The 25,190-nt window shown below is 43.2% G+C and overlaps 1 protein-coding gene and 1 pseudogene across 4 annotated transcripts in view; one reads left to right on the forward strand and one right to left on the reverse strand.

Moving 5' to 3' along the window:
* Positions 1-9,396: 9,396 nt before the first annotated feature.
* On the reverse strand, positions 9,397-20,312 carry LOC114099286 (calcineurin B homologous protein 3 pseudogene; annotated as a pseudogene).
* Positions 20,241-25,190, forward strand: part of Mocs1 (molybdenum cofactor synthesis 1) — a 30,251-nt gene continuing 25,301 nt past the window's right edge. For 3 of the 4 annotated variants that reach the window (XM_027943739.3, XM_027943741.3, XM_027943742.3), the window contains exon 1: positions 20,241-20,433. In XM_027943739.3, the coding sequence (XP_027799540.2) occupies positions 20,311-20,433 (123 nt within the window). In that variant the 5' untranslated portion in view covers positions 20,241-20,310. The remainder of the gene's footprint in view (positions 20,434-25,190) is intronic. The other variant, XM_071613434.1, reaches the window with a different exon arrangement.

Genomic DNA, 25,190 nt, shown 5'->3' on the forward strand with positions numbered 1-25,190 from the left:
TTTACCCATTCACTACCCAATGTAGACTGTTAGGATTGTTTCTAGTTTCTGACAATCATGAGTAAAGTCATAAATGTTCAGGCATAGGATTTTGTGTGAAGATGTAATTTCCTTTCTCATGGACATACACTTGGGAGTAGGATTGCTGGGCCATATGGTAAATATAGTTTTAAATTTTGAAGAAACTACTAAGCTGCTTTCCAAAGTGTGTGCCCCATTTTTAAATTCCCACCAGTGATGAATGAAAATTCCAGATACTCTAAAGCCCCACCAGCTCTTGGTATGGTCAGCTTTTAAAAATTAGTCATTATGTTAGTTTGTAGTGGTATTACATGGTGTTCCTAACTTAATTACACATATTTACTGGATACCGTGTGATCATTCACTGTGTAATGATCAAATTAGGGTAGTTAGCATTTTTATCTTGACATTTTTGATTAACAGGTAATAGTTGTACGTATTTGTAGCTAGAGTAATACTTCAATACACATGATATGTACTGATTGACGTTTCTATATCATTTTGTTTGGAATTTTCAAGCTCCTCTCCTAGTTATTTATAAAATACATAACAGATTATTGTGAATTAGTCATCCCAGTGAGCTATAGAACACCAGCATTTAGTCCTATAAAGTTGTGCTTTAGTACCTGCTATTCACCACCACCTCTCCCTACCCCATCTTTGTAATTTTAATTTGCTTTTCTGAGCTAATCCTGCTCGACATCTTCATCAGTTTCTTTGATACCCATATATCTTCTTTGATGGAATTTCCAAATCATTTTTAATGGGTGGTTTATGTTGCTCTCTTTGAGTTATGAGAGTTCTTTCTGTATTCTATCCTTTATCAAATATGTGCTTTACAAATGGCATCTCTCATTTTGTGGTTTGGTTTTTCATTTTCTTAAGATGTCTTTCAATTCTTAAATTTTACAAAGTCCAACTTGTCAGATTGTTTCTTTTATGGGGCATAATTTTGTATCTCATCTATGAAACCTATGCCAAACCCAAGGTCACAAAGATTTTCTCCAGTTTTCCTGTAGGAGTTTTATGGGATTTGATATTTACGACTAGGCCAATAGTCCATCTCTGTTTAATTTATGGTACAAGTGATGGGTTAATGTCCAATTCTTTCATTACTATTTGTTGAAGAGAGTGTCCCTTTATTAAAAATCAATTGACCATGTAAGTTGTAGGTCTATTTTCTATCCACTTGCATTGATCTATTTCTCTACTCTCTTACCGGTCCATGCTATTTCAATTGCAAGAGCTTTAAAGTAAATCCGGAAATCAAGGAGTGTTTGTCTTCCAACTTTGTTCTTGTTTTTAAAACCGTTTTGACTAGTTTTGTTGCTTTGCTTCTCTTTATAAATTGTAGAATTGGCTCTTCTATGTCTAAAAAAAGCTGCTAGGGATTTAGGGATTCTGTTGAATTCAAAGATCAATTTGGAAAAAATTGACATCTTAACAATATTGACTCTTCCAATCTATGAATGCAGTCTAGCTCTCTGTTTATTTAGGTCTTTGATTTCTCTGTGATGTTTTATATTTGTGAGCATAGATCTTCTACATGTTCTATTTGATTTCTGTCTAAATCCTTCATGGAATTTTGGGTCATTGTGCATGACATTTCTTTCCAAATAATTGTTGCTAGCACATGGAAATCTATGTGTAAATTCACCTCGTATGGCAAAGTTAATGGTAGCTTTTATTTTATATTCTTTAGGACTGTCTATGTGAATAATGTCTGCCAATGGTTTTTCTTCCTCTCTAATTTGTCTGTTTTGTCTTTTTTTCTTAGTATGCTGGCTAGACTTTCCAGTATCATGTTGAATAGAAACAGCTATTTCCCTTGTGTGTACGCAAGGTTGATTATACTGTATATCTGCCTTAAGAACAAGAGTTCATTCAATAAATAATACAATTAAAAAGTCACAATAGCAAGAGAACATTTTGTCGTACTTTATTTAGTAGAATTTTCCTTTCTCTGTCTTAAGTAGAAAGAGCTTTTTCATTAATTATACAATAAAAAAATAGAATAACAAGAGAACATTTAGTCATAATTGGTAGCTTTTTTCGTTCTCAGTGACACCTAAAATAATGGCACTTTTTACTTTGGTGAATACAATGAGATCTTATCTTTACCATGGCCACATTGCTTATTTGTAGATGATGATGTGAATACTAGAATTACACCCTGTGGAGGCCCTCACATCAGGCTACATGTGCTTAGGGACTTTAAAGTTTATACCATTACCATTCCATCATTTCATTTAGCTGAAGCAAGGGGTTTTAACTTAAGCCTAAACCAAGTCTACTATTTGGGATACCATAGGTTAAAAATGGTTGACTAGCCAGAGACATGCATTAGGTTCGACCATAATAAATAGGTAATTCTCAAAAGACTTGAGAATTGTTTACAAGCTAGGACATTAGTCTGACAGTTTCATGATGCTTCCAGGAGGCACAAGGCTGGGGCGAGAGAGAAAGGACATTATCACTTACAGCAGGAAGCATGAGTTCAGTGTTTGAGCTCTCCTGATGCCTACCAATTCCATGGGACAGTGCTACCCTGGTCGCAGTAGGAGCTGAGCATACTATAGGTCTTGTGGCACCTTGGAAGCCCCAACCTTTGAAAACCTGAATCCTTAAAGAGGTTGCCGGGAAGCCTGCCTAACCACTGCCCCACTGAGAAATTGTCTTTATTATCCAGGAAGGCAAACTGCTTTCCACCTCCCAAGACCATTTGTAGTACAGACATCCATAAAAAAGAGCCTCTACTGCAACAATGAGGCCCATAGAGAATTGCATCCCAGCAGAAATAGCATCAGTGGTCCACTGGGAAACGTAATTCTCAGAGCATCCTGCCTGTTGTATAGTGCATCCCCACTGTGGCCATTTGCCTGTATGTACAACAAGACTGCTGCTTTTTTCCCCCCATGTTTTTTATTGGTACATTACAGTTGCACGTAATGGTGGAATTTATTGACATAATTGTACGTGCTCACGGTATAATATGATTGGCCAATATGACTCCCCAGCACTTCCCCCAACTTCCCTCCTCCCAATCCCTTTTCTCCCATTGATCTCTCTTTTTCATAAGAATCTGCCCCCCGCCCCAGCTTTTTCCTTTTTTTCTCTAACTTCCACACATGAGAGAGAACATAGGAGCCTTGACCTTCTGAGATTCAACAAACCTGCCTTTGTCTGGACCCACAGTGTAACTACGTTTCACAATCTACTTTGCACTCCAGTTTGGCCATGTGATCTGACAATGAAACAGATGACTGTGACTTTGTCCTATCCAGGGAAATCTCCCCACACCACCCTCCATAACTCCTTCCTCTTCCCACCCCTTTCCTACTCTGCCTAATCTGCATTTTTTTTTTTTTTTTTTTTTTTGTATTTAGGCAAAGATGATGGACTCACATGAAGATTGAATCTCTGAGTGGCTGCATGGAACAGGCTCTACCCCACCTACCCTCCAACCCCAGTAGACACCAGCCATGATGGGAATGAAAGATAAGCTCCTGTCAGGTTTATGTGTGTTTCTTTATCAATTAGATTAGCTTGTATTTCGTGTCAGACTTAATGGTACCATATGCCAGGCTTAAATGTGTCTCCCTACTACATGGGGTCTAAGCGGAGCACAAGTTTATCTATTCACTTTTTTTTTAATAGTCCTGTTGTATGTTAACACAACAGACTTGCACTTTATTTTCTATGGATATGGTGTAATTTGTGTCATATTTGAGGGCTCAAGGCACCACCATCCAGTGGTGCAGGTAGCGCAGGCATCTAAGCTAACTCTGGGAAGCAGTGGCAGGTGGAGAATCTTTCACTTGGCAGAGTAGGTCTTGGTCACTAACATCATTTGAGGATGGGTGTGGGGAAGATGAAACAAGTCAGAGTTCAGCTCAGCCCACAGAAGTGATTAGTCCAGTTAGTGGCCAAAGTTAGGTAACTGGGACGTCAGGAACCCTGGCTACGAGATCCTCTCCATAACCCTTTCTATATTTTAGTGGGTCAAATCCTTCAGTGCCATGAATTTTTTTTTAATTTTATGGAAAAAGTTCATTCTTATTTTCTTAAGGTATTAAGTGTCTGCTTAGACGCTCCAAAACAGATTCAGTAGTTTTAACACAGGCCACATGGCTTGCCAAACCTAAGGTATTTACAATGAGGCCTATGTTTCATCTCAACTTAATATTTGTATATGATATGAAAATTTTCTGTTGGAATCTCCATGGGAAAAGACTGCTGACCCCTGGTACAGAGCCTGTTATCACACTCTTCATACATATGTAGAAACGGAGGCTCTGCTGATTCAGATCATTGGATTCAATTTATCAAGCATGTAAGTGGTTGAGCAAATCATTCAACCTAGGACTTTAGTTTCCTTCTGCCTGCTTATTATATAGAAATCTTGTGCATATATCCTGAGCCTGGAGTAAGAGTCTGGTTATAAAGTAAGTGGTTAGAATATATCTATTGCTTCATCCTCCCAATCCATTCTTTTCTGTCTTAAGAACCAAGGTGGCCTGACACATCTTTGAAAGAAAAGGGTAAAATAGCCCAACCCTTTTTCAGATTCCTTGGCTGAAAGAAAACTGAAGTCTCAGAATTATTAGGTTTCATTTCAAAAGCAAGAGGGTAGATGTCCAGTAGCTGTTGGACTTAAAGAACCCAGCTGGACTGACATCTGGAGAAAATGATTCTCGGGGCATGGAAAATATCAAGGAATAAATATCAGATTTCTGAGGCCGGTGTGGACTTTGAGACATTTGTTGCTATCAAGCCTTTATAACTTGCCATGCATGTGGCAATGTCTTCATATATAAAATAGAGCCCAGGACACCCCTGTCTATCACTGTCCCTCTGAGTTTTATACGGCAGTATTGTACCCTCCTCCTTTCTCAATTGCTTTCTCTTTCTCTTTGCAGCACACCGGGCCTCGCCTGCTGGCTCATGTGTATGCACCCAGGTGTCTCTGCCTCCCCATCAGCCGTCTGAGCTCATCTGAACATTCAGTCTCTGAAGACACTCCACTTTATCTATCAGCTCCCTTCCAAATTCTCCTCTTCTTCCATCCATCACTTCAAACACTCTATTACCCTCGACTTGAATCTTGCCCAGTTCTCCTTACAGAGTGTGTACCTGGAAAACCTCCAACTTTGGATCAATCTAATCGCTCACTTTGCACTCCCACCACTGCCTACTGGGACTGCTGGAGCCGATCATAAAGCAAGGAGGCTTGCAACCACTATAGATGCCTCTCTTGCAAGCTCATCAGAAGGCTCGCTTCACAGTCACACCTTAGCAAATCTTCTGACCTTTGCTACTTGCGTGTTACTCAGATAAGAGTGTAAATATTTGTTGGTGGACTTCTAGCAACCATTCTCCCCTTTCCCAGACTTTCAAGGAAGTATCTTTTCCCCTTTCTCAATGAGACTGTTTGGGCAGGTTTGGGTACTTGGCACCGATGGGCTTAAAGCCAGTCAGGCCATGAGTCAGAGGAGACAAATGCAGGGATTTCTGAGAAACACATGTCCTCTCTTCTGCAGGATCCTTAGGGGACACTCCCCCTCTGGATGTCACAGTGTGAGTATGATAACTACAGCTGCTGAAACACATGGATCTGGGGAGGACAAGAGAACCACAGGCAGCCCAGTCTGGATGATCTCCTGAGCCCATGGAGCGATATCTGTCTACACCCAGGTCTGCCTTCAGACTTTCAAGGATATCAGCTAATTGCTTTTCTAAAATCAGTTAGGATTTAGGCAAAGGAAAGCTTAACACAAACTGATAACCCATTCCAAAATTTTATTTCCATCCTTGAATCTTCCTTTTGACTACACCCCCTGCAAATGATTTTGCCTTCCCCTCAAGGTGGAAATGCAAGTCATCTGGCTTACTTTGCTGATGCCTTTAAGTGCTTTGGAATCTGAACCTATCTTCTTCCTTCCTCCTTGTCTTTCCCTCCTCTGTCTTAGAAACTGGGCTTGTGTATTTTTACCTTTGATTTCAGTTGGAGTGCTTATCAAAAACAGCCCATAAGTGCTCTCAACTCTGCCTTCTCATTGTTCTCTCCTCCTCTGCACAATTTCTTGGAGGAAGGGAATGTCCTACCACAAAGACTTCAGCTGGTGGGTGTAGGTGAATGACAACCATGGACTCTTCTAGGATTTGTACCTCGTTAAGCAGTTAAATGCAGAAGGAGGAGCTCAAAACAGGCCTGGGTGGAAGAGGTGGATGGACCGACATTCATCATCACAGCCACTGAAGTGGGTGGGACCACTCAGTAAGTGTGGAGGTGTGGGGAAATGGAAGAGGGTTATGGTGAAGTTTGGGGGGCCATGGACACTTAAGGGAGAAGTGGAAAGGGCATCTTTGAATGAGACCATGACAGAAGTCTCAGCAGTGAGAGGAAAACTAGGGGAAAATTCTGTTCCAGAAGGAAAGAGAAACGTGTTTCCCAGGAGGAAAGGGTTAGTCAAGTGCTACCAATAGATCAAGTAAGAGAACAAAATCATTGGACACGTGATAGTCTTAGGAGTTTCAGAATGACAGTTTCTGTGGCCATGGGTGAGTAGGAGAGTAAATAGGATGTAAGAGAGAGCAAATGCCGACTATATTTTTCTTCCCATTCAACTGTCTTAGTTTGGATTTCTCTAAAAGCAGATCCTAGACAGGTACTTGAGTCCTGCTACTTTATTTGGGAGGAGAATGCTACAATGACAGGTGGAATAGATGAGGGAGGTAGGAAAAAAGGCAGCTAGAAGGTGCTTTATACTTTGGAGCCTTAATTTTTCTGGACCCCCCTGAGAAACTGAAGCTGTACCATGTAGCCACCAATGGCCATGCCCTGTTGGTGCAGGCTGCCTCTGCAGGCATGCTTTCCACCAGTGCTCATGCCCCTGTGCTTACAGAGCAAGTTCTTGAATGGAAGAAACACTCAGAGTGCAGGGGGCAAGAACCAGCCGAGCTGTGGAGTCATCACCCTCCATGAACTCCAGAGAGCCACGGGGAGGGTGTTAGCTGGGTGCATGCCACACCAACCCCACCCAGGACCCCTTTCTTCTTTCACTGTCACAAGGCTAAGGTCATGAAAGGGGCCTTTGGAAAGTCTCTTCAAGGAGATATTAGCTAGAGGCTTCAGTGTAATAAAGTAGATGGAAATACAATGTGCCCGAGGGGTAATCCTTGCAGAACAACAGAGAAGGGACTGGTCCAATTGACTTATAGATAAGCTTTTCTTGGCTTCACTTTCTCCTCCTGAAATGGAGGCCAGAATCGGGGGTGAGAGCAGGGAGAGGTGTAGCAGTTACCCCAGAGCTCGCCCTTTGACCCTTGGTTGCATAAGCTGGGGAGGGCCACAGTCAACACCTTGTTAGGCCATACATTTTTTTCTTTCCACAACTGAGCTCTGTATGCTCTGTTAAAACAGAGCCCAATGTCTTGACCTCTTTTCCTGCATACACCTGTACCGGCATCATTCCTCCACGTTTATTGATCATGAACCATGTGCCAGGGGAAAAAATTGTCCTGAAAGTAAACAAGGATCCTTGGGCCCAGACAGGAAATTACTGATTCCAGAACTGTCAGTCAACTTTAAAAAGAAAATCTGAGGTTTATAACATGTTTGGACACATAGTGAAATGATTCATACAGTGAGGCAGGTTAATACATGATTTCAGTTTCTTGAGTATGTGGCAAGATGACAAGAGCAGCTAAAACCAACTTTCTAAATAATTTATTTTTGGAAATACTAGGTTTTAAATCCAGGTCCTCACATATACTAGACAAGCTACACCTACCACCCCTAAAATCTACTTATTTTAAAAATGCCTAATGAAATTTTACTACCTTAGTCCTCAAGTTGCAATCAAATCTCTAAACTTGCTCATCCTCCATCTATGATTTTGTATATGATTTTGTATCCTCTGATCTACATCTTCCCATTTCTTTTCTACCCATGGTATGTATAAGTTCATTCTCCATCTCTGTAGTTGATTTATTTTTCAAATTATTCAACATATAAGTGAGATCATGTGATACTTCTTTTTGAACAAAACTCAGAAAGTTGATGTGCCAGCAGGCAATGATTGCTTCCTTCCTCTCTCCTGACTCCCAAGAGTCAAAGGTACCATTGCCCCCTTTGATTATGAAGAAACTGAGGCACAGAGGGATATACTCACCTGTCAGAGCCACATATCTGGTAAGCGCTGGAGATAGCATCTGACCCTGAGCATCCTGGCTCTAGAGTTAATGCTCATAATCACTGCCCTGTGCTATCTACCCCTCCACCTTGGAAGGGTTGCAAGTTCCCTGGCCTACTGAGCCTCTCCAGGAGTGGGGGGCCTTCTGGAAGCACAAATGGTTTTCTTCTGAGGCCTTCCCTTAGCACATCAGTCCTGGTCAGTCTTTGTATTCACGTAACCTGTACATGTGTAGAGACCCCCTCCCCTGAGCCAGGCTTGCATTATATTTCTTGTGGTGATAAAGAATGTAATGTGATTGTTAGAGACACTGCCCAGATAGGACACCATCCCCAGACCATGCGGGATAGTACATCCTGGTCCAAGTACTGTTGTCCTGCCCTAAAACCAAGCAGGATGAGGGTCAGCCCCAGACATCTTCCACAGTCATGGCATCGAGTCCCTAGGACTTGCAACATCATGTCTGTATGGTTCCAGGAAGGATTTAAGATGTGTAGCATCAATTACCCATATTGAGAAAGTTGAGTTCATAATTTTTCTATAAAACCATTCCTTAATAGACAAATGGTTTTTAAATGATACTATTTCTGCATAAGTGTCAATTAAATTACTTCTTAGAAGTAGTATTTAAATTCAACTTATAGACACAGATAGGTTCAACTGCTATCACTTCTTAATTGATCTTGGCTTTTGTGCCAGTCCTGTGAGGACCCAGAGGACATTCAAATTGGGGAGAGATTAATAAAGTGAGATAAAAGTGATAACTGGGTGTAGGGAGCCCCCAAGGGAAAGCGTGACCTCCTGGAGGTAGTAATTGCACATGAATGTCTGTTTGGGACATGAGGTGTACATTCCTAGGCTGAAGGAGCAAGGGGAGGGGATCCTATACTGCATCCAGGAGGAGACAGGGCCATGTGGGGAGGACCTTCCCCCCACTTCATTAACAAACCTCCTCCCCCTTCATTAGTAAATCTTCCCCTCCTTTCATTAACCTTCTGTTTTTTTAAATTGTTAGAGATAAATAAAAAGGCAAAGTCCCACATACCATGCCCTGAAGGGCACAGACGAGTGGATGAGCATTGACTATGTATAGGACCTGCAGCAAAAGGCTATCCACCAGGTCTCAGCTGTTCCAGGCCACGTGGAGGCTGTCCCCTCACAAACGGTGGCTTCTCTCAGGTCAGTGGCACAGGGCGATGGTTTCCATGTTAAGGAAGCCAAGGTGCATCTTGGTCTGGAGGTCGAGTCCCTGCCAGATTTTCAGGAAGTCCTCAAAAGTGATCCCCTCGTGCACCTGATAGGGTTCCATCTGCCCCACACCACCTTCCTTTGTGGCCCCATGTGCCATGGAGCGCGCTGACACTTCTCAGTATGGGACATTGCAGAGAGAAGCTCCTCAAACACTTCACATTTCACTATTCTTCCAGCATGATGCGGCTGTCACTATGGAGTCCTACAAGTGGAACAGAAATCTCAGCTTCCCTGAGACGGCTCCACCTGATCCTTGCTCAGGGTGGTGGTCAATAGGCTGAAATTAGGATGCGAAGGTCAGGAAGTCCTCAAAATGGCTCTAATCAGCCAGGCCTCTGGGCCCCTCACACTGCTTCTTATTAAAGAAGGCGGGGCTGATTTTGAATGGGCTCTGGTTAAGCTCCAGGTTCTCCTTGTAAATGGTGGGCTGGTCTCCCCTCAGGTGCTTAAACTTCCAGGGGAGCAGCTCCATTTGCTCTGATGAGAAGCTGGTCTTGGCCTTGAGCTTCTGCAGCTCCTTGGGCACAGAATGGGCAGTACTGGTGGTGCACGGCCAGCCAGGGTGCGCTGCCCTTGCAATCCCTGCTGGCCAGAGATGTATGGCGGCTGCAGAGGCTTGAGGTCTGAGGTAGGTTGCATCGTAGGGACAGCTCTGAGTCTCAGGCCCAGGAGAACCATCTTGAGGGAAGCAATGACATTGAGAGACGCAGCCACCCAAAGAAAGAGCCGTAAGCCTGATGCCCCCACATCTCTTCTCCTCCCTCTGGTCTCTTGCCAGGTCTCCCCATGGCACCAACTCAGAAGCCATAGGATGAAGTTCATCCCTGCAGGGCCGCCTTCTGAGCCCAGAGCAACGTGGAGAAGATGGAGTCTTCAGGATGCACACCCTGTGGCCAAAGCAACTGTGAGTTCTTAGCATCAAGGAGTTTCACGGTGCAGGGTCTGCCCCCATCACCCGTCTTCAGAGGAAAAACAAATCTTCCAGATCAAGGCCAAAGAAAAACAGCCTTGATCTTTGATCTTTCCTGGGGAGAGAACTAGAAGTAGAAAAAGAAAGTGTGCAACTTTCTTGCTGATGAAACAAGTTTATCTTAACTCAGTTTTGTATTACTGAGACTGTAGTCCTTTGGATGTAATTCCAGAATCCAAACAACTTGTAAAAACTGAAAGCATTTCTGTACTTCAATGTCAGCGTGGCATGACCTTCTGCTGTGAACTACGTGTAAACATTATCTGTGGGGAGTCGCTCTGAATGACCCTCGCCTTCCAGTCCTGAAGCAAGAGGCTCTGACCGATCACTACATTTCGTGGTGACTTGGGCATTGTTCCAGCCTGGGAAGCAGAAGGTATGTCTGACCCCTTGCCTTATTTGAGTGGCTTCTCCTCCATAAAAGGGTTCAGCCAATGCTCGCTCTCTCTTTCCATGAACCCCTAAGATCAGAGGAGCCATCACAGGACCCAAAGAAAAAGGTATCTCTGTCTCTGTGTGATTATTTTGTGCAGCCCAATTCACCTGGAGTGACCCTGAGTGTTTTAGTTGTGAGAAATGTGACAATTATCTATATCACTTGGTGTGAATGTTTTCTTCCAGAAAATTTAATTGACTACTTGAGGCTTTTCCAGTCTCTGTGATAGGTGCTGTGTCCATCCACTTTCACAGATGCATTCAATATGTACAATATTCAGTATGATTTTTCAAAACTCTGAAATACTTCTAAATTCCAAAAATTTACCTCAGCCCCTCAGCCTTCATATAAGAAATTTTGAACTCCTGATCTCATTCACTTCAACTCCATAATATTCTTTTTTAATAAATCAGATTATATTTTACATTTAGATTAATAGAATTTATTTACCTAAAACTTGGCTTTGGCGTTGATAAAACAAAGTTCTTTATAACTCAACCTTAGTTTTTTTAGGTATTCCTCTGCCCCTCTTAACTATGATGTGACATTGTGGAAGTCAACAGCATATTGTGCAGAACAGCAGGAAAGATGGGAGAGTCAAAGGGACACTGGAAGAGACTTTATAAAGGGACTATGTGCAGGAATGCAATTAGGGACAAGGACACCTGCAGAGCATAGTGCTTCAAACTGGATTCTGGAGCTGGACTTTCAGATTCCAATCTCAAGCCTTGCCACTTCTAGCTATGTACCCTTAGACCAGTTTTTTTTTTTTTCTTTTTTGATCCTGGGGATTGAACTCGGGGGCACTCGACCACTGAGCCACATCCCCAACCCTATTTTGTGTGTTACTTAGACACAGGGTCTCACTGAGTTGCTTAGCACCTCGCCATTGCTGAGGCTGGCTTTGAACTAGCGATTCTCCTGCCTCAGCCCCCTGAGCTGCTGGGATTACAGGAATGCGCCACGGCGCCTGGCTCTAGACAGTTTCCTTAACTTTGTTTCATCTTGGATTTTAATACAGCAAGTTTAGTTGTGTTTTTAAAATTTTTGTTTTGTTTTTTGGCAATTGCCACATTATGAAATAGGTAAAAAACAGGCAGCTTTCCCTTTGGCATATGAGGAAAGCAGAGAACTTAACTGACCCAAGATTAGGCAATAAATTTGTAGCAAGTGAGGACTGGCAGTCAGATCACCCCACTGCCAAGGCTGAGCTTTTCCTGATTCATTATTTGCCTACCCACAAAGGCTTGCCCCTCCCTAGCTGCTCCAGGAGGACAAGTGGCAGGTTCTGGCCAGTTCAGTTCTACAAGCAGGAAGACCTTCTGGGATATTCCCCACTCACTTAAAGCTGATTGGAGTAATTATCAATCAATCACATGACCCAGACAGTATAACCGGATCTTGCTTGCGGAGGAGGTCCTAGTCCAGCCCCGACTTAAGGGAAGGGAACAAAGCCCTATCTTTTCATTGAAGACCTACCATACACCAGGAAGAGATCAGCAAGACAAACAGTTCAGGGTGGTTTCATAATAGGGTTACAGGACCGCTGAGAAAGATCTAGAAGATCTGTCTTGTGGGGCCCTGTTGGGACCCATCCTCCTTGGCATTCCCTGAACCTTCTAAGTCTTCCCCCCTCATTTCCACACCTACCTATCCTACTTCCTATTAATGTTCTCAGCAGCTACCTATTTTAGGCACATAATTAAACTAATTAGAGCTGAGGTATTCATGGTTTGTAATGAACCCGTGGATCCCTTATAGGAATCACCTAATTATAATAAAAACTGTTTGATGAACCCCAAGGAATTAATCTCTTCAAGTTCTTTCATATGGGAAAAGATGGTTTCAGTGACTATGGTAAAGGACCCCTTGCCCCCTAAACAGTATCATAACACATAAGCAAGTGCTCTGTTGTTTTTATGATTGACTTCACAACAAATCTGAAGACCAGTTTTTGATTTCTAATCAGAATCCTAAATGGGGTGGGGGGCAGGGAGACATTATATGCAAGAAGGTGGAAGTGAAACACAGGGCTAATTCCCCAGCAGGGGGCTCATGTTGAACCTGGTCAGCCATGAAAGAACCCCTGAAGCCATCATCCCCATGCTATCTCCTTAGCAAAGCTGGAAGCCACTCCAAGATTCTAGGGAATGGAGGAGAGGCATGTATTTGTTCCACTCTATTTTAATAGTTTGAAGGGACGAGTGGACACACAGCAGTTATGAAAAACTATTAAGCCAGATGCAGTGAGATATGCCTATGATCCCAGCTACTCAGAGGCTGAGGCAGGAGAGTCACAAGTTTGAGGCCAGCCTGGGCAATTTAGCGAGTCTATCTCAAAATTAAAGGGTTGGGGAGGCAGCTCAGTGGTAGAGCATGCCTGAGTTTAGTTCCACAAAACAAAATCCCATTGTTAGGATACTTCTGGGTCTCCAAAAGACATAGGAATATGTATTAAGGCAACAATTATCAAACTTTTTGTCTCAAATTTTTTAGTTTAAAATCGAATTGAAAAATAAAAATTATATTTGTAATATTCAATATTTTTTGAAATATATATGCATTGTGGAATGGCTATAATGCATATTGCATTTTGCATTATCTCATTTTTTTGTAATAACAACCCTTAAAATCTACTCTTGGGAATTTTCAAGAATACACAATTACTATAGCAAACACATCATACAATAGGTATCTTGAAACATTTAATATTAATTGGCTATATTACAGCTATATTACAAATTAAAGCTGAGAAGTCTTTAAAATACTTAACTCATTTAAAATGCCAATAATACTGATTACACATTAACAGAATGCTTTTATTAAAATAACTATTTTCCAAAACAAACTAGGAATGGCATTTACTTAATTTTTGCAGATGTCTTTAATGTGCGGTTTAGCAGAAGGCAGCTGGATTCTCATCTCTGCTTCTGCATGCAGCCTCATCTAGAATCGCCCCATTTTGTAGCCCCTGGAAAATTCCCCTGTGTAGTCATAAGAGCAGGAAAGTGGAAATGGCAAACAATAGCTTTCTGTTATTAGGAAAATCGTTTTGACCTTGGAAATCCAGCTTGAGAACAGCTGAATTAGAGATTTTCAGAAATGTTCTTAATTTTACTGACAGACTCAAAACAAGAGAATGCTGAGCCCTGCATGTCATGGTGCTAGGACTATGATTGACAGGGACCCAGGCTGCCATGACTGTTCCAGCCTGCAATGGGAGTGATAGGATCGAGAAAACTCAAGCCTTGTCCAGGAGAATGGGAACCTGAATGATACATTAGAGTGTGAGGGAAAATTTGCTCCTGTGGCAAGTTCATCTTACTGCTCACAAATATCTGCTTCCTCTATTGATAAGACTAAACTTCTTTTCCCTTTGAAATTAGATGTGGCCACGTGACATACTTCAAACAGTAATATGTGGCAAATTCAGGAAGAAGCTCTAAAGCCATTTGTTCTGTGCCACTCTTTTCCCCTCTTGGTAACCATCCATGTTGTATGCAGATATTAACTGCCCCATCAGCCTGGGACCCTGAGAGATGACAACACTGATGGGAAACAAAGTCCCCAGCTAGCCCTTGCTGGACACGTACACAAGTGAGAGAATCACCCTAACACCTCAACAGCCGAAATCTACAAGTGTTAACAGTACAATTTGGACCCTCCTGACTGATACAGCCACCTCACTGGAGTGGCAATCCAAGAATATGGAAACCATAGTTTAATGCACACTTACTGGGAACATACAGTTCATTAAACACCACACCAGGTGCTCTGATTGCAGATGATTTAGATTTGGCACCAGCCCTCAAAGGCTTATAATGCAGAAAGTATGAATTATATCACTCTGTTGTAATGGCCACTATTAGCAATGGACATAAGGGAAAATTTTTGACTCGGGGAACCAGCAAGAACAGATGGCAGCCAGGCATAGTGGTGTGTGCTTGTAATCCCAGCTATGTGGGAGGCTGAGACCGAGGATCATGGGTTGCAGGACAGTCTAAGCAAGTTGGCAAGATACTATCTCAGCAGAATTTTTAAGGGAAATTTGACTGACAAATGATCAGAAATCCCATCCTAGATCTTTTTGGAGAGTTAGGAGATTTACACATGTGGGGAGAGAATGGATGGGGTATAAGGAGCAAATATCTCCTAATCAGTGAGAGAACAGATTACTAGAGGTGAGTTGTGAGGTGGAAGTTAGATCCTATTTTTCTGATCTAGACTCAGATGTCTTGTAGCACACTTTCGTCTTGCTGTGTTGATTATAAGCAAGTTACAAACCGATGCCAGGGGAGGATTAATTTGTCATCTTTTTGGAGGAAATCAGGTTCTAGAACAGCAGTGAACAATAGAGTATTCACATGCGACTGTTGACACACAAATTAATTTGAATTTAACATTCAATTCCTCGGTTACAGTAGTCACATTTTGAGTACTCAACAGCCACAGGAAGACTTGGAATATTTCCACCCTTGCAGGTTCTGTTGGGTAACAAAGCTCTAGAAAAACTTGTGAGAAAGGAGTTACTATTGCCATCATTTTGCAAAAGAGCAATCAGCCATAGGACTTAAACTCGGTTGTACTTGGGAAGATAGAGGACAATGCTGCAGTGATTCCCATAATGTCTACAAGGCTTGTCAATAACTGCTACTATTGTGAAGAGGAGAGCTCTTGAACAAAAGAGGGCATAGAGAGGGCTCCAGGGGCAGAATAGAGGGGCAACAGGAAGAAATTACAGAGGGTGATTTCTGGACCAGGATGCCCCATATCTGGGAGGCACAGTCTTGGGCCTCTTTGAACCCGTGGAAAAAAAAAAGGTATATATACAATACTATGCATCCAATTTCAGGGGTCTCTAGATTCCCCGCCCCCCACCACATATCCAAGGACTCTTCAGATCAAAGTCCTTTTCTGGTCTGTGAGCTCTTAATGCCTGGGGATGTGGAAATCTCTATCACAACACTTAATCACGAATCCATATTGGGAAGTGAAGGATGGAAGACAGGTGGGGAGGGAACAGGTGGTAGAACAATGAGAGAAATATTTATCAATTGGCCAGAGACCAGACTACTAGAGTTTATAGTGTGTTAAATCTTTGAAATGGGTCCCTAAAGGCAATCTTATGCCTTCACATGGTAACGTAAAGGATCAATCCTAAAGATAATCACCATATGTTGACAACAAGAGATATATTTTTGCTCAATACAAATAAGAATTTTAGGAAAGCATTTAAGATGGGAATATCAGGAAGCCAGTGAGTCTACCTGCATTAGAGGTGTCTACATTTGCAATATTATAGAGATTTCATCTTACAAACTAACCTGAGTAAGCTTTAAAGGTCTTGTTCAACACCAGAGTTCCAAGTGTCTATAACAGGTGAGTTCGTGGAGAAATTTCCAAAGTGGTTGTGCAAATTTGCAGTCCCACCCGACAATGTATGAGTATACTTACCCACCCCCATCCTTGCTAGCATTTATTATGTGTGTTCTTGATGATTGCCATTCTAACTGGAGTAAGATGAAATCTCAATGTAGTTTTGATTTGCATTTCCCTGATTGCTGGGAATTTTGGACCTTTTTTCCTATTTTTATTGGCCACTTACATTTCTTTCCGGAAATGTCTGTTTAATTCACTTTTCAGCTATCTCACTCCTCAATACTTATCCAAGAGAACTAAAATCGGCACACTATAGTGATACATGCATGTCAATGTTTGTAGCAGCATAATTCATGGTAGCCAAGTTACAAAACCTGCCCAGGTACTTGCCAACAGATTGAATGAATAAAGAAAATGTGACAGATATGCACAATGGAGTTTTATTCATAAAGAATGAAATTACATCAATTGCTGGTAAATGGAAGGAACTGGAAAACATCTTGCTAAGTGAAATAAACCAGACTCAAAGTCAAGGGTCAAATATTTTCTCTCGTATGCAGAAACTACAGATAAATAAGGAATTAAAAATGTATGTGGGGGATCCACAAAAATGGGAGAACAGTGGAGTAGAGAAAGGAGACTTTGGGGGGAAGAGAGATGGGAAAGGGGAGGAACTGCAGAATGAAATTAACCAAATTGTGCTCATGTGCTTGTATATTGAATACATCAGAACAAATTCTACTTTTATGTATATAATGCACCCATTGAAAAATGAAGACCAGTGAAGTAAAAGAACAGGGAGGGAATAAAGGAGGGAAAGGGAGAGAACTAGGGAGTGAAAATGTAGCAAAAAATATTACATGTATGTATAAATGTGTCAAAGTGAATTCCACCAATATGTATAATTATAATGCACTGACAAAAACATTTTAAAGAGTTTATCCCTTCCCTTGGGCCTACTGCAATTTGGATGAAGAGGTTGGAATCTAGAAAAGTTTCCTGCAGCTGGCAGCAGTTTATGGGCTCAAAAATGGGGGATGCCTTTGGAAGGCATAAGATTGCCTTGGAAGACCCATTTAAAAGATTTAGCACACCATAATTACCTTTAGTGGTCTGTCTAGTCCCTGGCCAGCGGGGATACTTCTCTCATTACCCTATCCTCAGTTCCCTGCTCCCAACTGTCTTCCATCCCTCAACCCCCAAAAAGGTTCATGATAAAAGCACTTACCTAAGTGAACCCTAAGTAAAATGATACATTTCCCTTAGCCTCCCTCTTATAAAGACACTTAAAACAAGAGGCCATGTAATGGAAGCAATCACAGAAGATGCTACACTATTTGAAGGAGGGAGAGGTACATGAACCAGGGAATGTGACTCCAGATACAGGAAAAGGCAACTGAAACACTCTAATGGAACCCCTGGAAGTAGTGTGTCCTGTCAGCATATCTTGATTTTTGTTCTGTTAAGACTTCAAACTTCTAGCCTCCAGAACCATAAGAGAATATACTGTTTTAAACTATTTGTGGTAGTTTGTTATAGCAGCCATAGGAAACTAATAGACCTGATTAAAAACCAACACACATGTTCTGCTTCCTTCAAATTCTAGGGATTTGCTGCTGTATCAAGTTCATTTTGTTATATGAAAATGAGGTCCTTCTTGCCTGAGGTTGAGAACACTCCTGAGGGTTCTTCAGGCCTCATGCATTTTAAATATGGTAGCTGTCCTCACTCCCAACTCAGTTCTGCTGAAAAATTCAGACACATTTAAGTGGGCAGAGTTTGATCAGTCCTCCGTGGGTCCTCGGGCCCCTTGAAAACAGACTGTGAGACCTATCCCACCAGTTTCAAACAGATTGGACATAACTACTACTACCATGTGTTGTCTGAACTTTGTGTATTGCTATGAGAAACACAGCCTGAATCTAAAACTAAAATCATCCCAACCTTTCTGATAGCCTCTCTGCATTTGTAAAAGTCAGTCTGCATTTGTAAAAGTCAGTTATAGTCAATTATTCTTTCCTCCCTGACTAATCTCTCAATTCTTCGAGACAGGCATCATGCCATTTCCTAATATACACTGGCAGCAAGTCTGTTCTGATAGTTTGATTCTGCAATTCCGTGGCAATTATGTTTTGGATATAAGGGACAGACTGATTTGAGCATAATGCTGCTTAGTATTTAAATTCATTATTAAGTATGCATTATCATCCAAAATCTCAAAAGACTTTTTTTTTTTCAGAGACTTTCTGAAACCACCACTATTTCCTTTGACACATACTGAATCTTAAGTGTATACTTGTTGGAGTTGGATTATTCTCAATTTGAAATCCAGTTCTGACACCTATCGGGTATGTGCCTTTATGAAAGTTGCCAAGCCTCCCTAAGCCTGTTTCCTCACTTGCAAAATGAACACACCATTGATGCCAGCATTGTTGTCTTCAATGATGTTTACTGTAGTGCCTGGTGTGTAGGAAGCATTCCAAAAGCCATTTCCACTCCTCCTTTGACTTCTTCTATTAACACCTTTTCTGAAACAAGAGGGAAGGATTGTTAGAGTCCTTTGTGGGCACAATCAGAGAAGGGTATCTTGAAAGAGGGAACTGACTGTCCTACAACCAGAGTCTGGGCTAGGGCAGAGAGGATGTTATGATATGAAAAGGTGTCTCCTAAGAAGGGTCAGAAGAATTTTGGGAGAGAAGGGTAAATTTGACTCTGGAGCAGCGGGGTTCTTGACATACATAACAGAAAAGAATTTTAGCACTATCCAAAGGTAGGTTTATTTAGGAAAGTAGATACAAATTCAAGGGAGAGGGAGAGAGATCTGAAAAGAGATGATTTGGGTGGTAAAGCAAGAAATAGACATTTAAGGGAGAATAGGGCTATCCTGAATGTCAGAGATGCCTTCGATGGGGGAGGGGTTTCCTAGTTCTTCTTTTAAAGGAAACTGGGTGAGGAGTGGGTATGGAAAGGTTATATAGGAATGGTATCAGTCTGGTCATTTCAAGATAGTGTCTGGTGGTCTGGTCAACCTCAGAATTCTTAGGTTGATATGGTATTTGTTACATGATCAATAGCACCAGAAAGTTCCCTCAATTATAGGTTCAACCAGACGTCGTACCTTGCAAGGCAAGGTGTCCAATGCCTGTAATCCCAGCGGCTCAAGAGGCTGAGACAGGAGGATTACAAGTTCAAAGCCACCCTCAGCAAAAGCGAGGTGCTAAGCAACTCGGTGAGACCCTGTCTCTAAATAAAAATAAAATAGAGCTGGGGATGTGACTCAATGGTTGAGTGCCCCTGAGTTCAAACCCCTATACCCAAAAAAGAAAAAAAAAAAAAGATGTGGTACCTCTTTGCTTAATCTAATTGCTGGGGGACGAATTAACAATGCAGTGGTAGATTTATAAATTTCCCAGGAATTTGTGGGAATAACAGGCCTGGAAGAGAGACTGGCTTAGGGCAAGACAGGCCTGAATAAATATGCAGAACTCGTGGATTAAAATCCTATTTTCTTTCCCGAATGTCTACCTATTTCTTCTTTTATCCTCCTTCAAAGTGAGTGAGGCGAGTCCTCCAGCTGTAAGATCGGTCTCGTTTTTGTGTAAAATTCAATATTTCATGGTTGGTGGGTTTTGTTTGTTTGTTTTTGCATTAACTTTGAATTTTCGCAATACAGCACTGAAATTTGACCTTAGTAATTGAGTTTTACTGGCACTCCCTTAAATCCTGCACCCAAGGCAGTGCCCTTTACTCCTGGCCCTCTTCCTACCCTGACTATAGCGCTTTCCACCTGTCACAGCACGTTCTAAATTCCGGACCAGAGAAGGCTGGACGAAAAGAGCTTTGCTGTTACCCTGGAGTTGACGCTTCTGCCCGAGAAAGCGCACCCTGCCCCGGCAAGGGGCGGGGCAAGAGGACTACAGCTCCCAGAAGGCCGCGCGGCGCCCTCGCCGATTGGCTGCGCGGGCGCCGCCCTCTCCCGGACGACCCAGGCAGCGGAGGCCGGGGCTAGAGTGCTCCGTGGCCGGCCACCGCCGAGGCGCTCCCCGCGGGCAGGCTTCATGGCGGCGAGGCCCGTGTCCCGGATGCTGGAGCGGCTCGTGCGGTCCAGTGTCCGGGGCTGTAGCTCCGGGGCTCCTGTGACGCAGCCCCACCCCGGGGAGCCCTCCCAACCCGCCACAGAGGTGAGCCCCCTGCACCCGCACCTTTCCCGTCCAGGCCGGAGCATTTCACCCCTTCCCTAGAGAAGCACCAGATCTGTACTCCGAGCCCCTTCTGGGACCCTCTTGGCGTTCAGGCAGGCAGCGAATGTGTTCCCCAGATGGGCTGCTTGGGCTCACCTGCTAGCCCAGCAGGAGCGGCTCCTTGGAGGCTCGCTTCAGAACCCCCGTCCCAGACCTGTTACCCGCTTCCAGGACTCAGTTTGCAGAAAATAGGGGCCGCCAAGGAATGGGACTTTGCATCTTGTGAGGTGTTTTGTAAGTACTCCTCAGCCCCGTCTCACTTTTTTACCTTTTCTCTCGTTATGCCCTGAGTGGAGGGTGTCTGTGTGTGATAAGGTGTTCCTGTGATAACAGCTTCATCATAATGTGACACTAAAAATGTCACCAACAGTCAGTTATTACTTTGTAATCGCAGGGCTTTGTGCTGTGTCCTTTTGCTTGCTCTTTCTGCCTCATCTTTGTTTCCCTTGGGAGGGTTCAGCCTCATTCTAGAGGTTACAGAGCAGGACGTGGCTTTTTCCAGGTTAAGGATTTCTGCCTCTCTTTAGGATTTGGGGTAGGAGCCCTCCATCCTTGACAGTGCCCCACAGAGCCTTTCATGTCCTAACAAGTTCTAAGTTTATTGTTGTTTTGGTCATGTGATTAGAGAAAAATTTGCCCAGCATCTTTTTACATTTGGTAAACATCTTTTCTAGATTAATCTACTTCTTTTCTAGTCTTCCAGGACAGAGCATGTCCTGGGATTCTTTGGATCACTCAATCATTGACTTCTCCATCTTTCTCAATGAGAGGGTGGGCTTGTGTCCAGAGCACTTGCTTTCCCTAAATCTCAGCCGCTCTAGGATCCTAAGATAAGCATTGCTTTTGGAAATAGAAAAATTTTAGTATCCTTAAACTTTGCTTTCCCATCTCTTCCTCAGTGAAGTTCAGAGATGACTGCGATATCTTTAAAGAATTCAAAAAGGGAAGTTTCCTTACCCTTCCCCCTTATTTTGTACTTTTCATGAGAGGGCCTATGCTAGGTGACTTAATAATACGTGGTCTCCTTTAGTCCTCACAATAAATAGAATCAGGTGGGTAGGACCTGTATTTTCAGGTGAAGTGGTTCAGCTATATCATCCCTCAGGTTACTGTAAAGCAAGGGAGAAAGAACTTTATGTGGATCCTGGGGAGAGGAGCTGTGCTACTCTTTGTTTACCCTGCAAGGGCAGATTGGATGTAGCAGGAAGAACAGAGATAGGCTCTGGGGCAGGGTTTGAATCCTGCCCCTTATTAGAAGTTTGAGTTTCAGCAAGTTACTTCTCAGAACCTCTGTTTTCTCACAGCATCTGTGCCATATAGGATGTTAACAGTTAATATATTCTAACATATATACTTAGCACCTCCATGTGCCAGACTTTCCTCTGTGTTACATAAGCATTTGTGCTAATTATTATCCTTGCTATCCTTGGCAGGCGCTGTCCTATCAGTTTCTCCCCAGTCCCCCAGACATGCAGGATGGTCCTATCAGCTGAACAATCACATCTGATTTCTGAATACTGGGAACTCCTCAATGCCAGGGACTCCTCTGCCTTTCTAGGTATTTCCCTATGGCACTTGACACACAGCTGTGTGGGCAGGGGCATCAGCAGATGTATTTGACTTCTTGAAATGCAAGTAGAGAGTATGGGAATAGCAGGCTGAGCACTGGACAGGGAGTCCTACTGTCATTCTCCATCTGCCTCCAATTTCACCTGGTTGTGGGACTGTCACTTTTCCTTGCTTCATGTCTACAAATTCAGAAGGTTGGACCAGCTCATGCAGTAGGAGAGGGTACAGAAATCCATCTTCAAGAGAATCTCAGAGGTGTGATGCGATATATATGTCTGATGAACTCATCCACAGAGCTTTCCAGTTGATAAGAGCAGGGGTGGGGGCATCTGGAACCCCTGTCCCACCTTCCCTTTCAGTGGAGTCCCTTTCCCCATCCCTCACAGGGATCTGTTTTGGAAGAGCCAGAATGAAAAGTCACTGGGCATTGTTTGTGTCCGGATGTGGCCATGAGAGGGAGAAGTGAGAAGTAAGTGGGAATTGGCTGTGAAGACAGTGGAAGGGGGAATTCTTGGCTGGGTCTGAAGACAGGTTGAACAGCTTCCACAGGTACAAAAGGGTCATGGTGGTGTCTGGGTAAGTGGGGACCTGCCACAGTGATTGGGGTGACCCACACAACCCTCTCTGCAGGATTTAGTGCAGCCCAGGTTTACCCCTCTTTCTTCTGAAGCTCCAGGTACTTTGTGTCCTCTTACTGAATAGATTAATTTTGAGGAATCCGTGGTAATACATCATCCCAATAGCAGGTAAATTGGGACCATTGATAAATTAGTTTGGCATGTGTTTTTTTTTTTTTTCTCTTAAGTAACCCTGCTATTCTATCTAGATTCTAGAGCTATTGGGTAGCTGGCCTTTACCTTTCCAGCCAAATGCCCTTAAGGGTGAGGTTCTTCCCTTAACTGCCTTGGTAATACCCTTTCCCACCTCCTGTACCCCAGTGAGTATGGGATATATAAGAGATAAACAGTAGCATATGGAAGGCTGCCTAGAGCCTGGTTAGTAGCACTAGTATCAGTGGTCTTAGAGGAACTTGGACCCCCTATGTCCTTCTTTGGGTAATGTGGTGGTAGATCTGAAAGTCAGTCGCAAGCCATGTGCCATTAGTAGAGTTGGACACATACATCTGATGTAGGAGTTAAGAAAGTGACAGTGATTACTTATGTGTCAGGAACTCCTCCAACTGAATAGAATAATAGGATTAAGAGTAGAATAATAGGATTATTATCTCCACTTTCTAGAGGAAGAAACTTAAAAGTTCAGAGAACTCAGGACACCTGCTCAACAGCAAGTTGAGGTTTATAATCCAGGTTTACCTATTTCATGAATCATGACTACCACCCTCAAACTAGAATGGCACCTGATCCTGGTGTCACTACACCCATGGTGAACCCTGGCTGCATTCTCAATTGAGTAAGAATCTTTGGGGTGGGGCTCTGTCCTTAGGACTTCTAGAAGCTCTTCGGGTGACTTTGATGTGCAGCCAAGATTGAGAACCTTGTATTAGGTTAAGCTGTTTTTATAGCAGAGACCAGCCCAGAAGCAGTGTAAGTGGATTTTCCATACGCCACCTTTCTCATTCCATTAGATAGGCCTTGACACGACAGTTCAACACTTGGTACCAACGTACTTTGCTCCATGCTGGAGATATGAAATCCTGTGAGAGGGCTTCCTGCAGGGGAAGCTGCCTGCTCCAGGTTGGGGCCCTGGGAATGTGGGCAGCCTGGAGCTTTCTACTTCCTTGACATGCCCCAGCCAGTCCTGAGTGAGTGAGGCCCCTGTCCGCCCAATAATCCCCTTTGAATCCTGGATGACTTTGGTGTGGATATTTTTTTTCCCTCCAGAAGATTTAAGGAAAAGAGAAAAAGAATGAGAGAAGGCAAGTAGGACCTGCAGTGTGGGAGGAGAGGCAGGATGGAGGGCCTGAGAGCACTCCCCACCGCTCCCTGCTCCTCCAGTTCTCTGGTTTCTGCCAAGTCATGCTCCTTGGTCCTCTCACCTGCTCGATTCCCAGATTTATTTTGGCGGCTCCTTCACCCAGCCACTCCCCACCTTATGTTAGAGTAAGCAAAACATCTTGGCAGGTGAGGAGGTAGAGAGCCTGTGGTGATCAACATGATTACATTGCAAATAGCTGTTGAGGGGAAAGGGATGCAGCTCTGCCATAAACCTGGGTCCCTCTGATACCGCTGGTTATCGGTGACGAGTTCTGCTCCCTCACATGTGGAAGTTTGAATATTAGAGAAGCACGCCAAGGCAAGCATATAAAGCAGGGTTCATTTAAAAAGGGTAACATAGACTTCTCCCAGGAGGGAGTGGGGGGCCATAGCTGGTATCCTGGTATTCCCAAGAATCAAGGTGTCCTGCCTTTTTTTAATATGTCCTAGACTTCCTTTGTTCTCCTGCTCTCTTATTTCTGTTCTTCCTGCCTAGTGACTAGGCCCAGGAGATGCTCAGTGGGATGGTGGGACATCCAAAAGGTGAGAAGTAGATGGATTGGGGCAGGGAGGGGGGGCAGTTCCTGGGACAGGTTACCTTAGCAACAGGTCGAAGCAGGGTCAGGTTATCTTGATAGGGTAGAGGAAGACTCTGAAGGCATTTCAGTCCCTCAGGGGGCAGTTTCCAACTTCCTGAACTCAAATTGGCCTCTTTGATCCGATCTGACTTGATTTACCTATCTATACTGATTGCCTCTTTTAATTCTGGATTCACCTCCTTGTCTCATCTCCTGGACTTTAATGGTCAGTGGGATTTTAGATGATAGTGCAACCCCTGACTTTTCTAAGGGAAGTGACTTAGAATCATAGCAGCCTGCAGTTTAGAGAAGTGAAAGTTGCTTGCTCCCTATGGGACTATGAGCAGGGTTTCTCCAAGGAGAAACCCTTGGAGGGGTAGTTAGTAGTGAGGAAAGTTTTTTGGGCCCAGAAAAATCATGACCCCACCTACCCATTCTCACACTCACGCCCCTTCTATCTTTGATTGAATTAATGACTCCTAAACCTGGCTCACTTTGGAATCTCCTGGAAAGATCACAAAGATCTGGATTCAGATGGAATCCAGTGGAACTTTTTTCTTGTACTCCCCAAATGATTTTAATGTGCAGCCAGGGCTGAGGTGACTTATCAGTTTCT

The sequence above is a fragment of the Marmota flaviventris genome, chromosome 6 (assembly GCF_047511675.1).
Source record: "Marmota flaviventris isolate mMarFla1 chromosome 6, mMarFla1.hap1, whole genome shotgun sequence".
Lineage (NCBI taxonomy): Eukaryota > Metazoa > Chordata > Mammalia > Rodentia > Sciuridae > Marmota > Marmota flaviventris.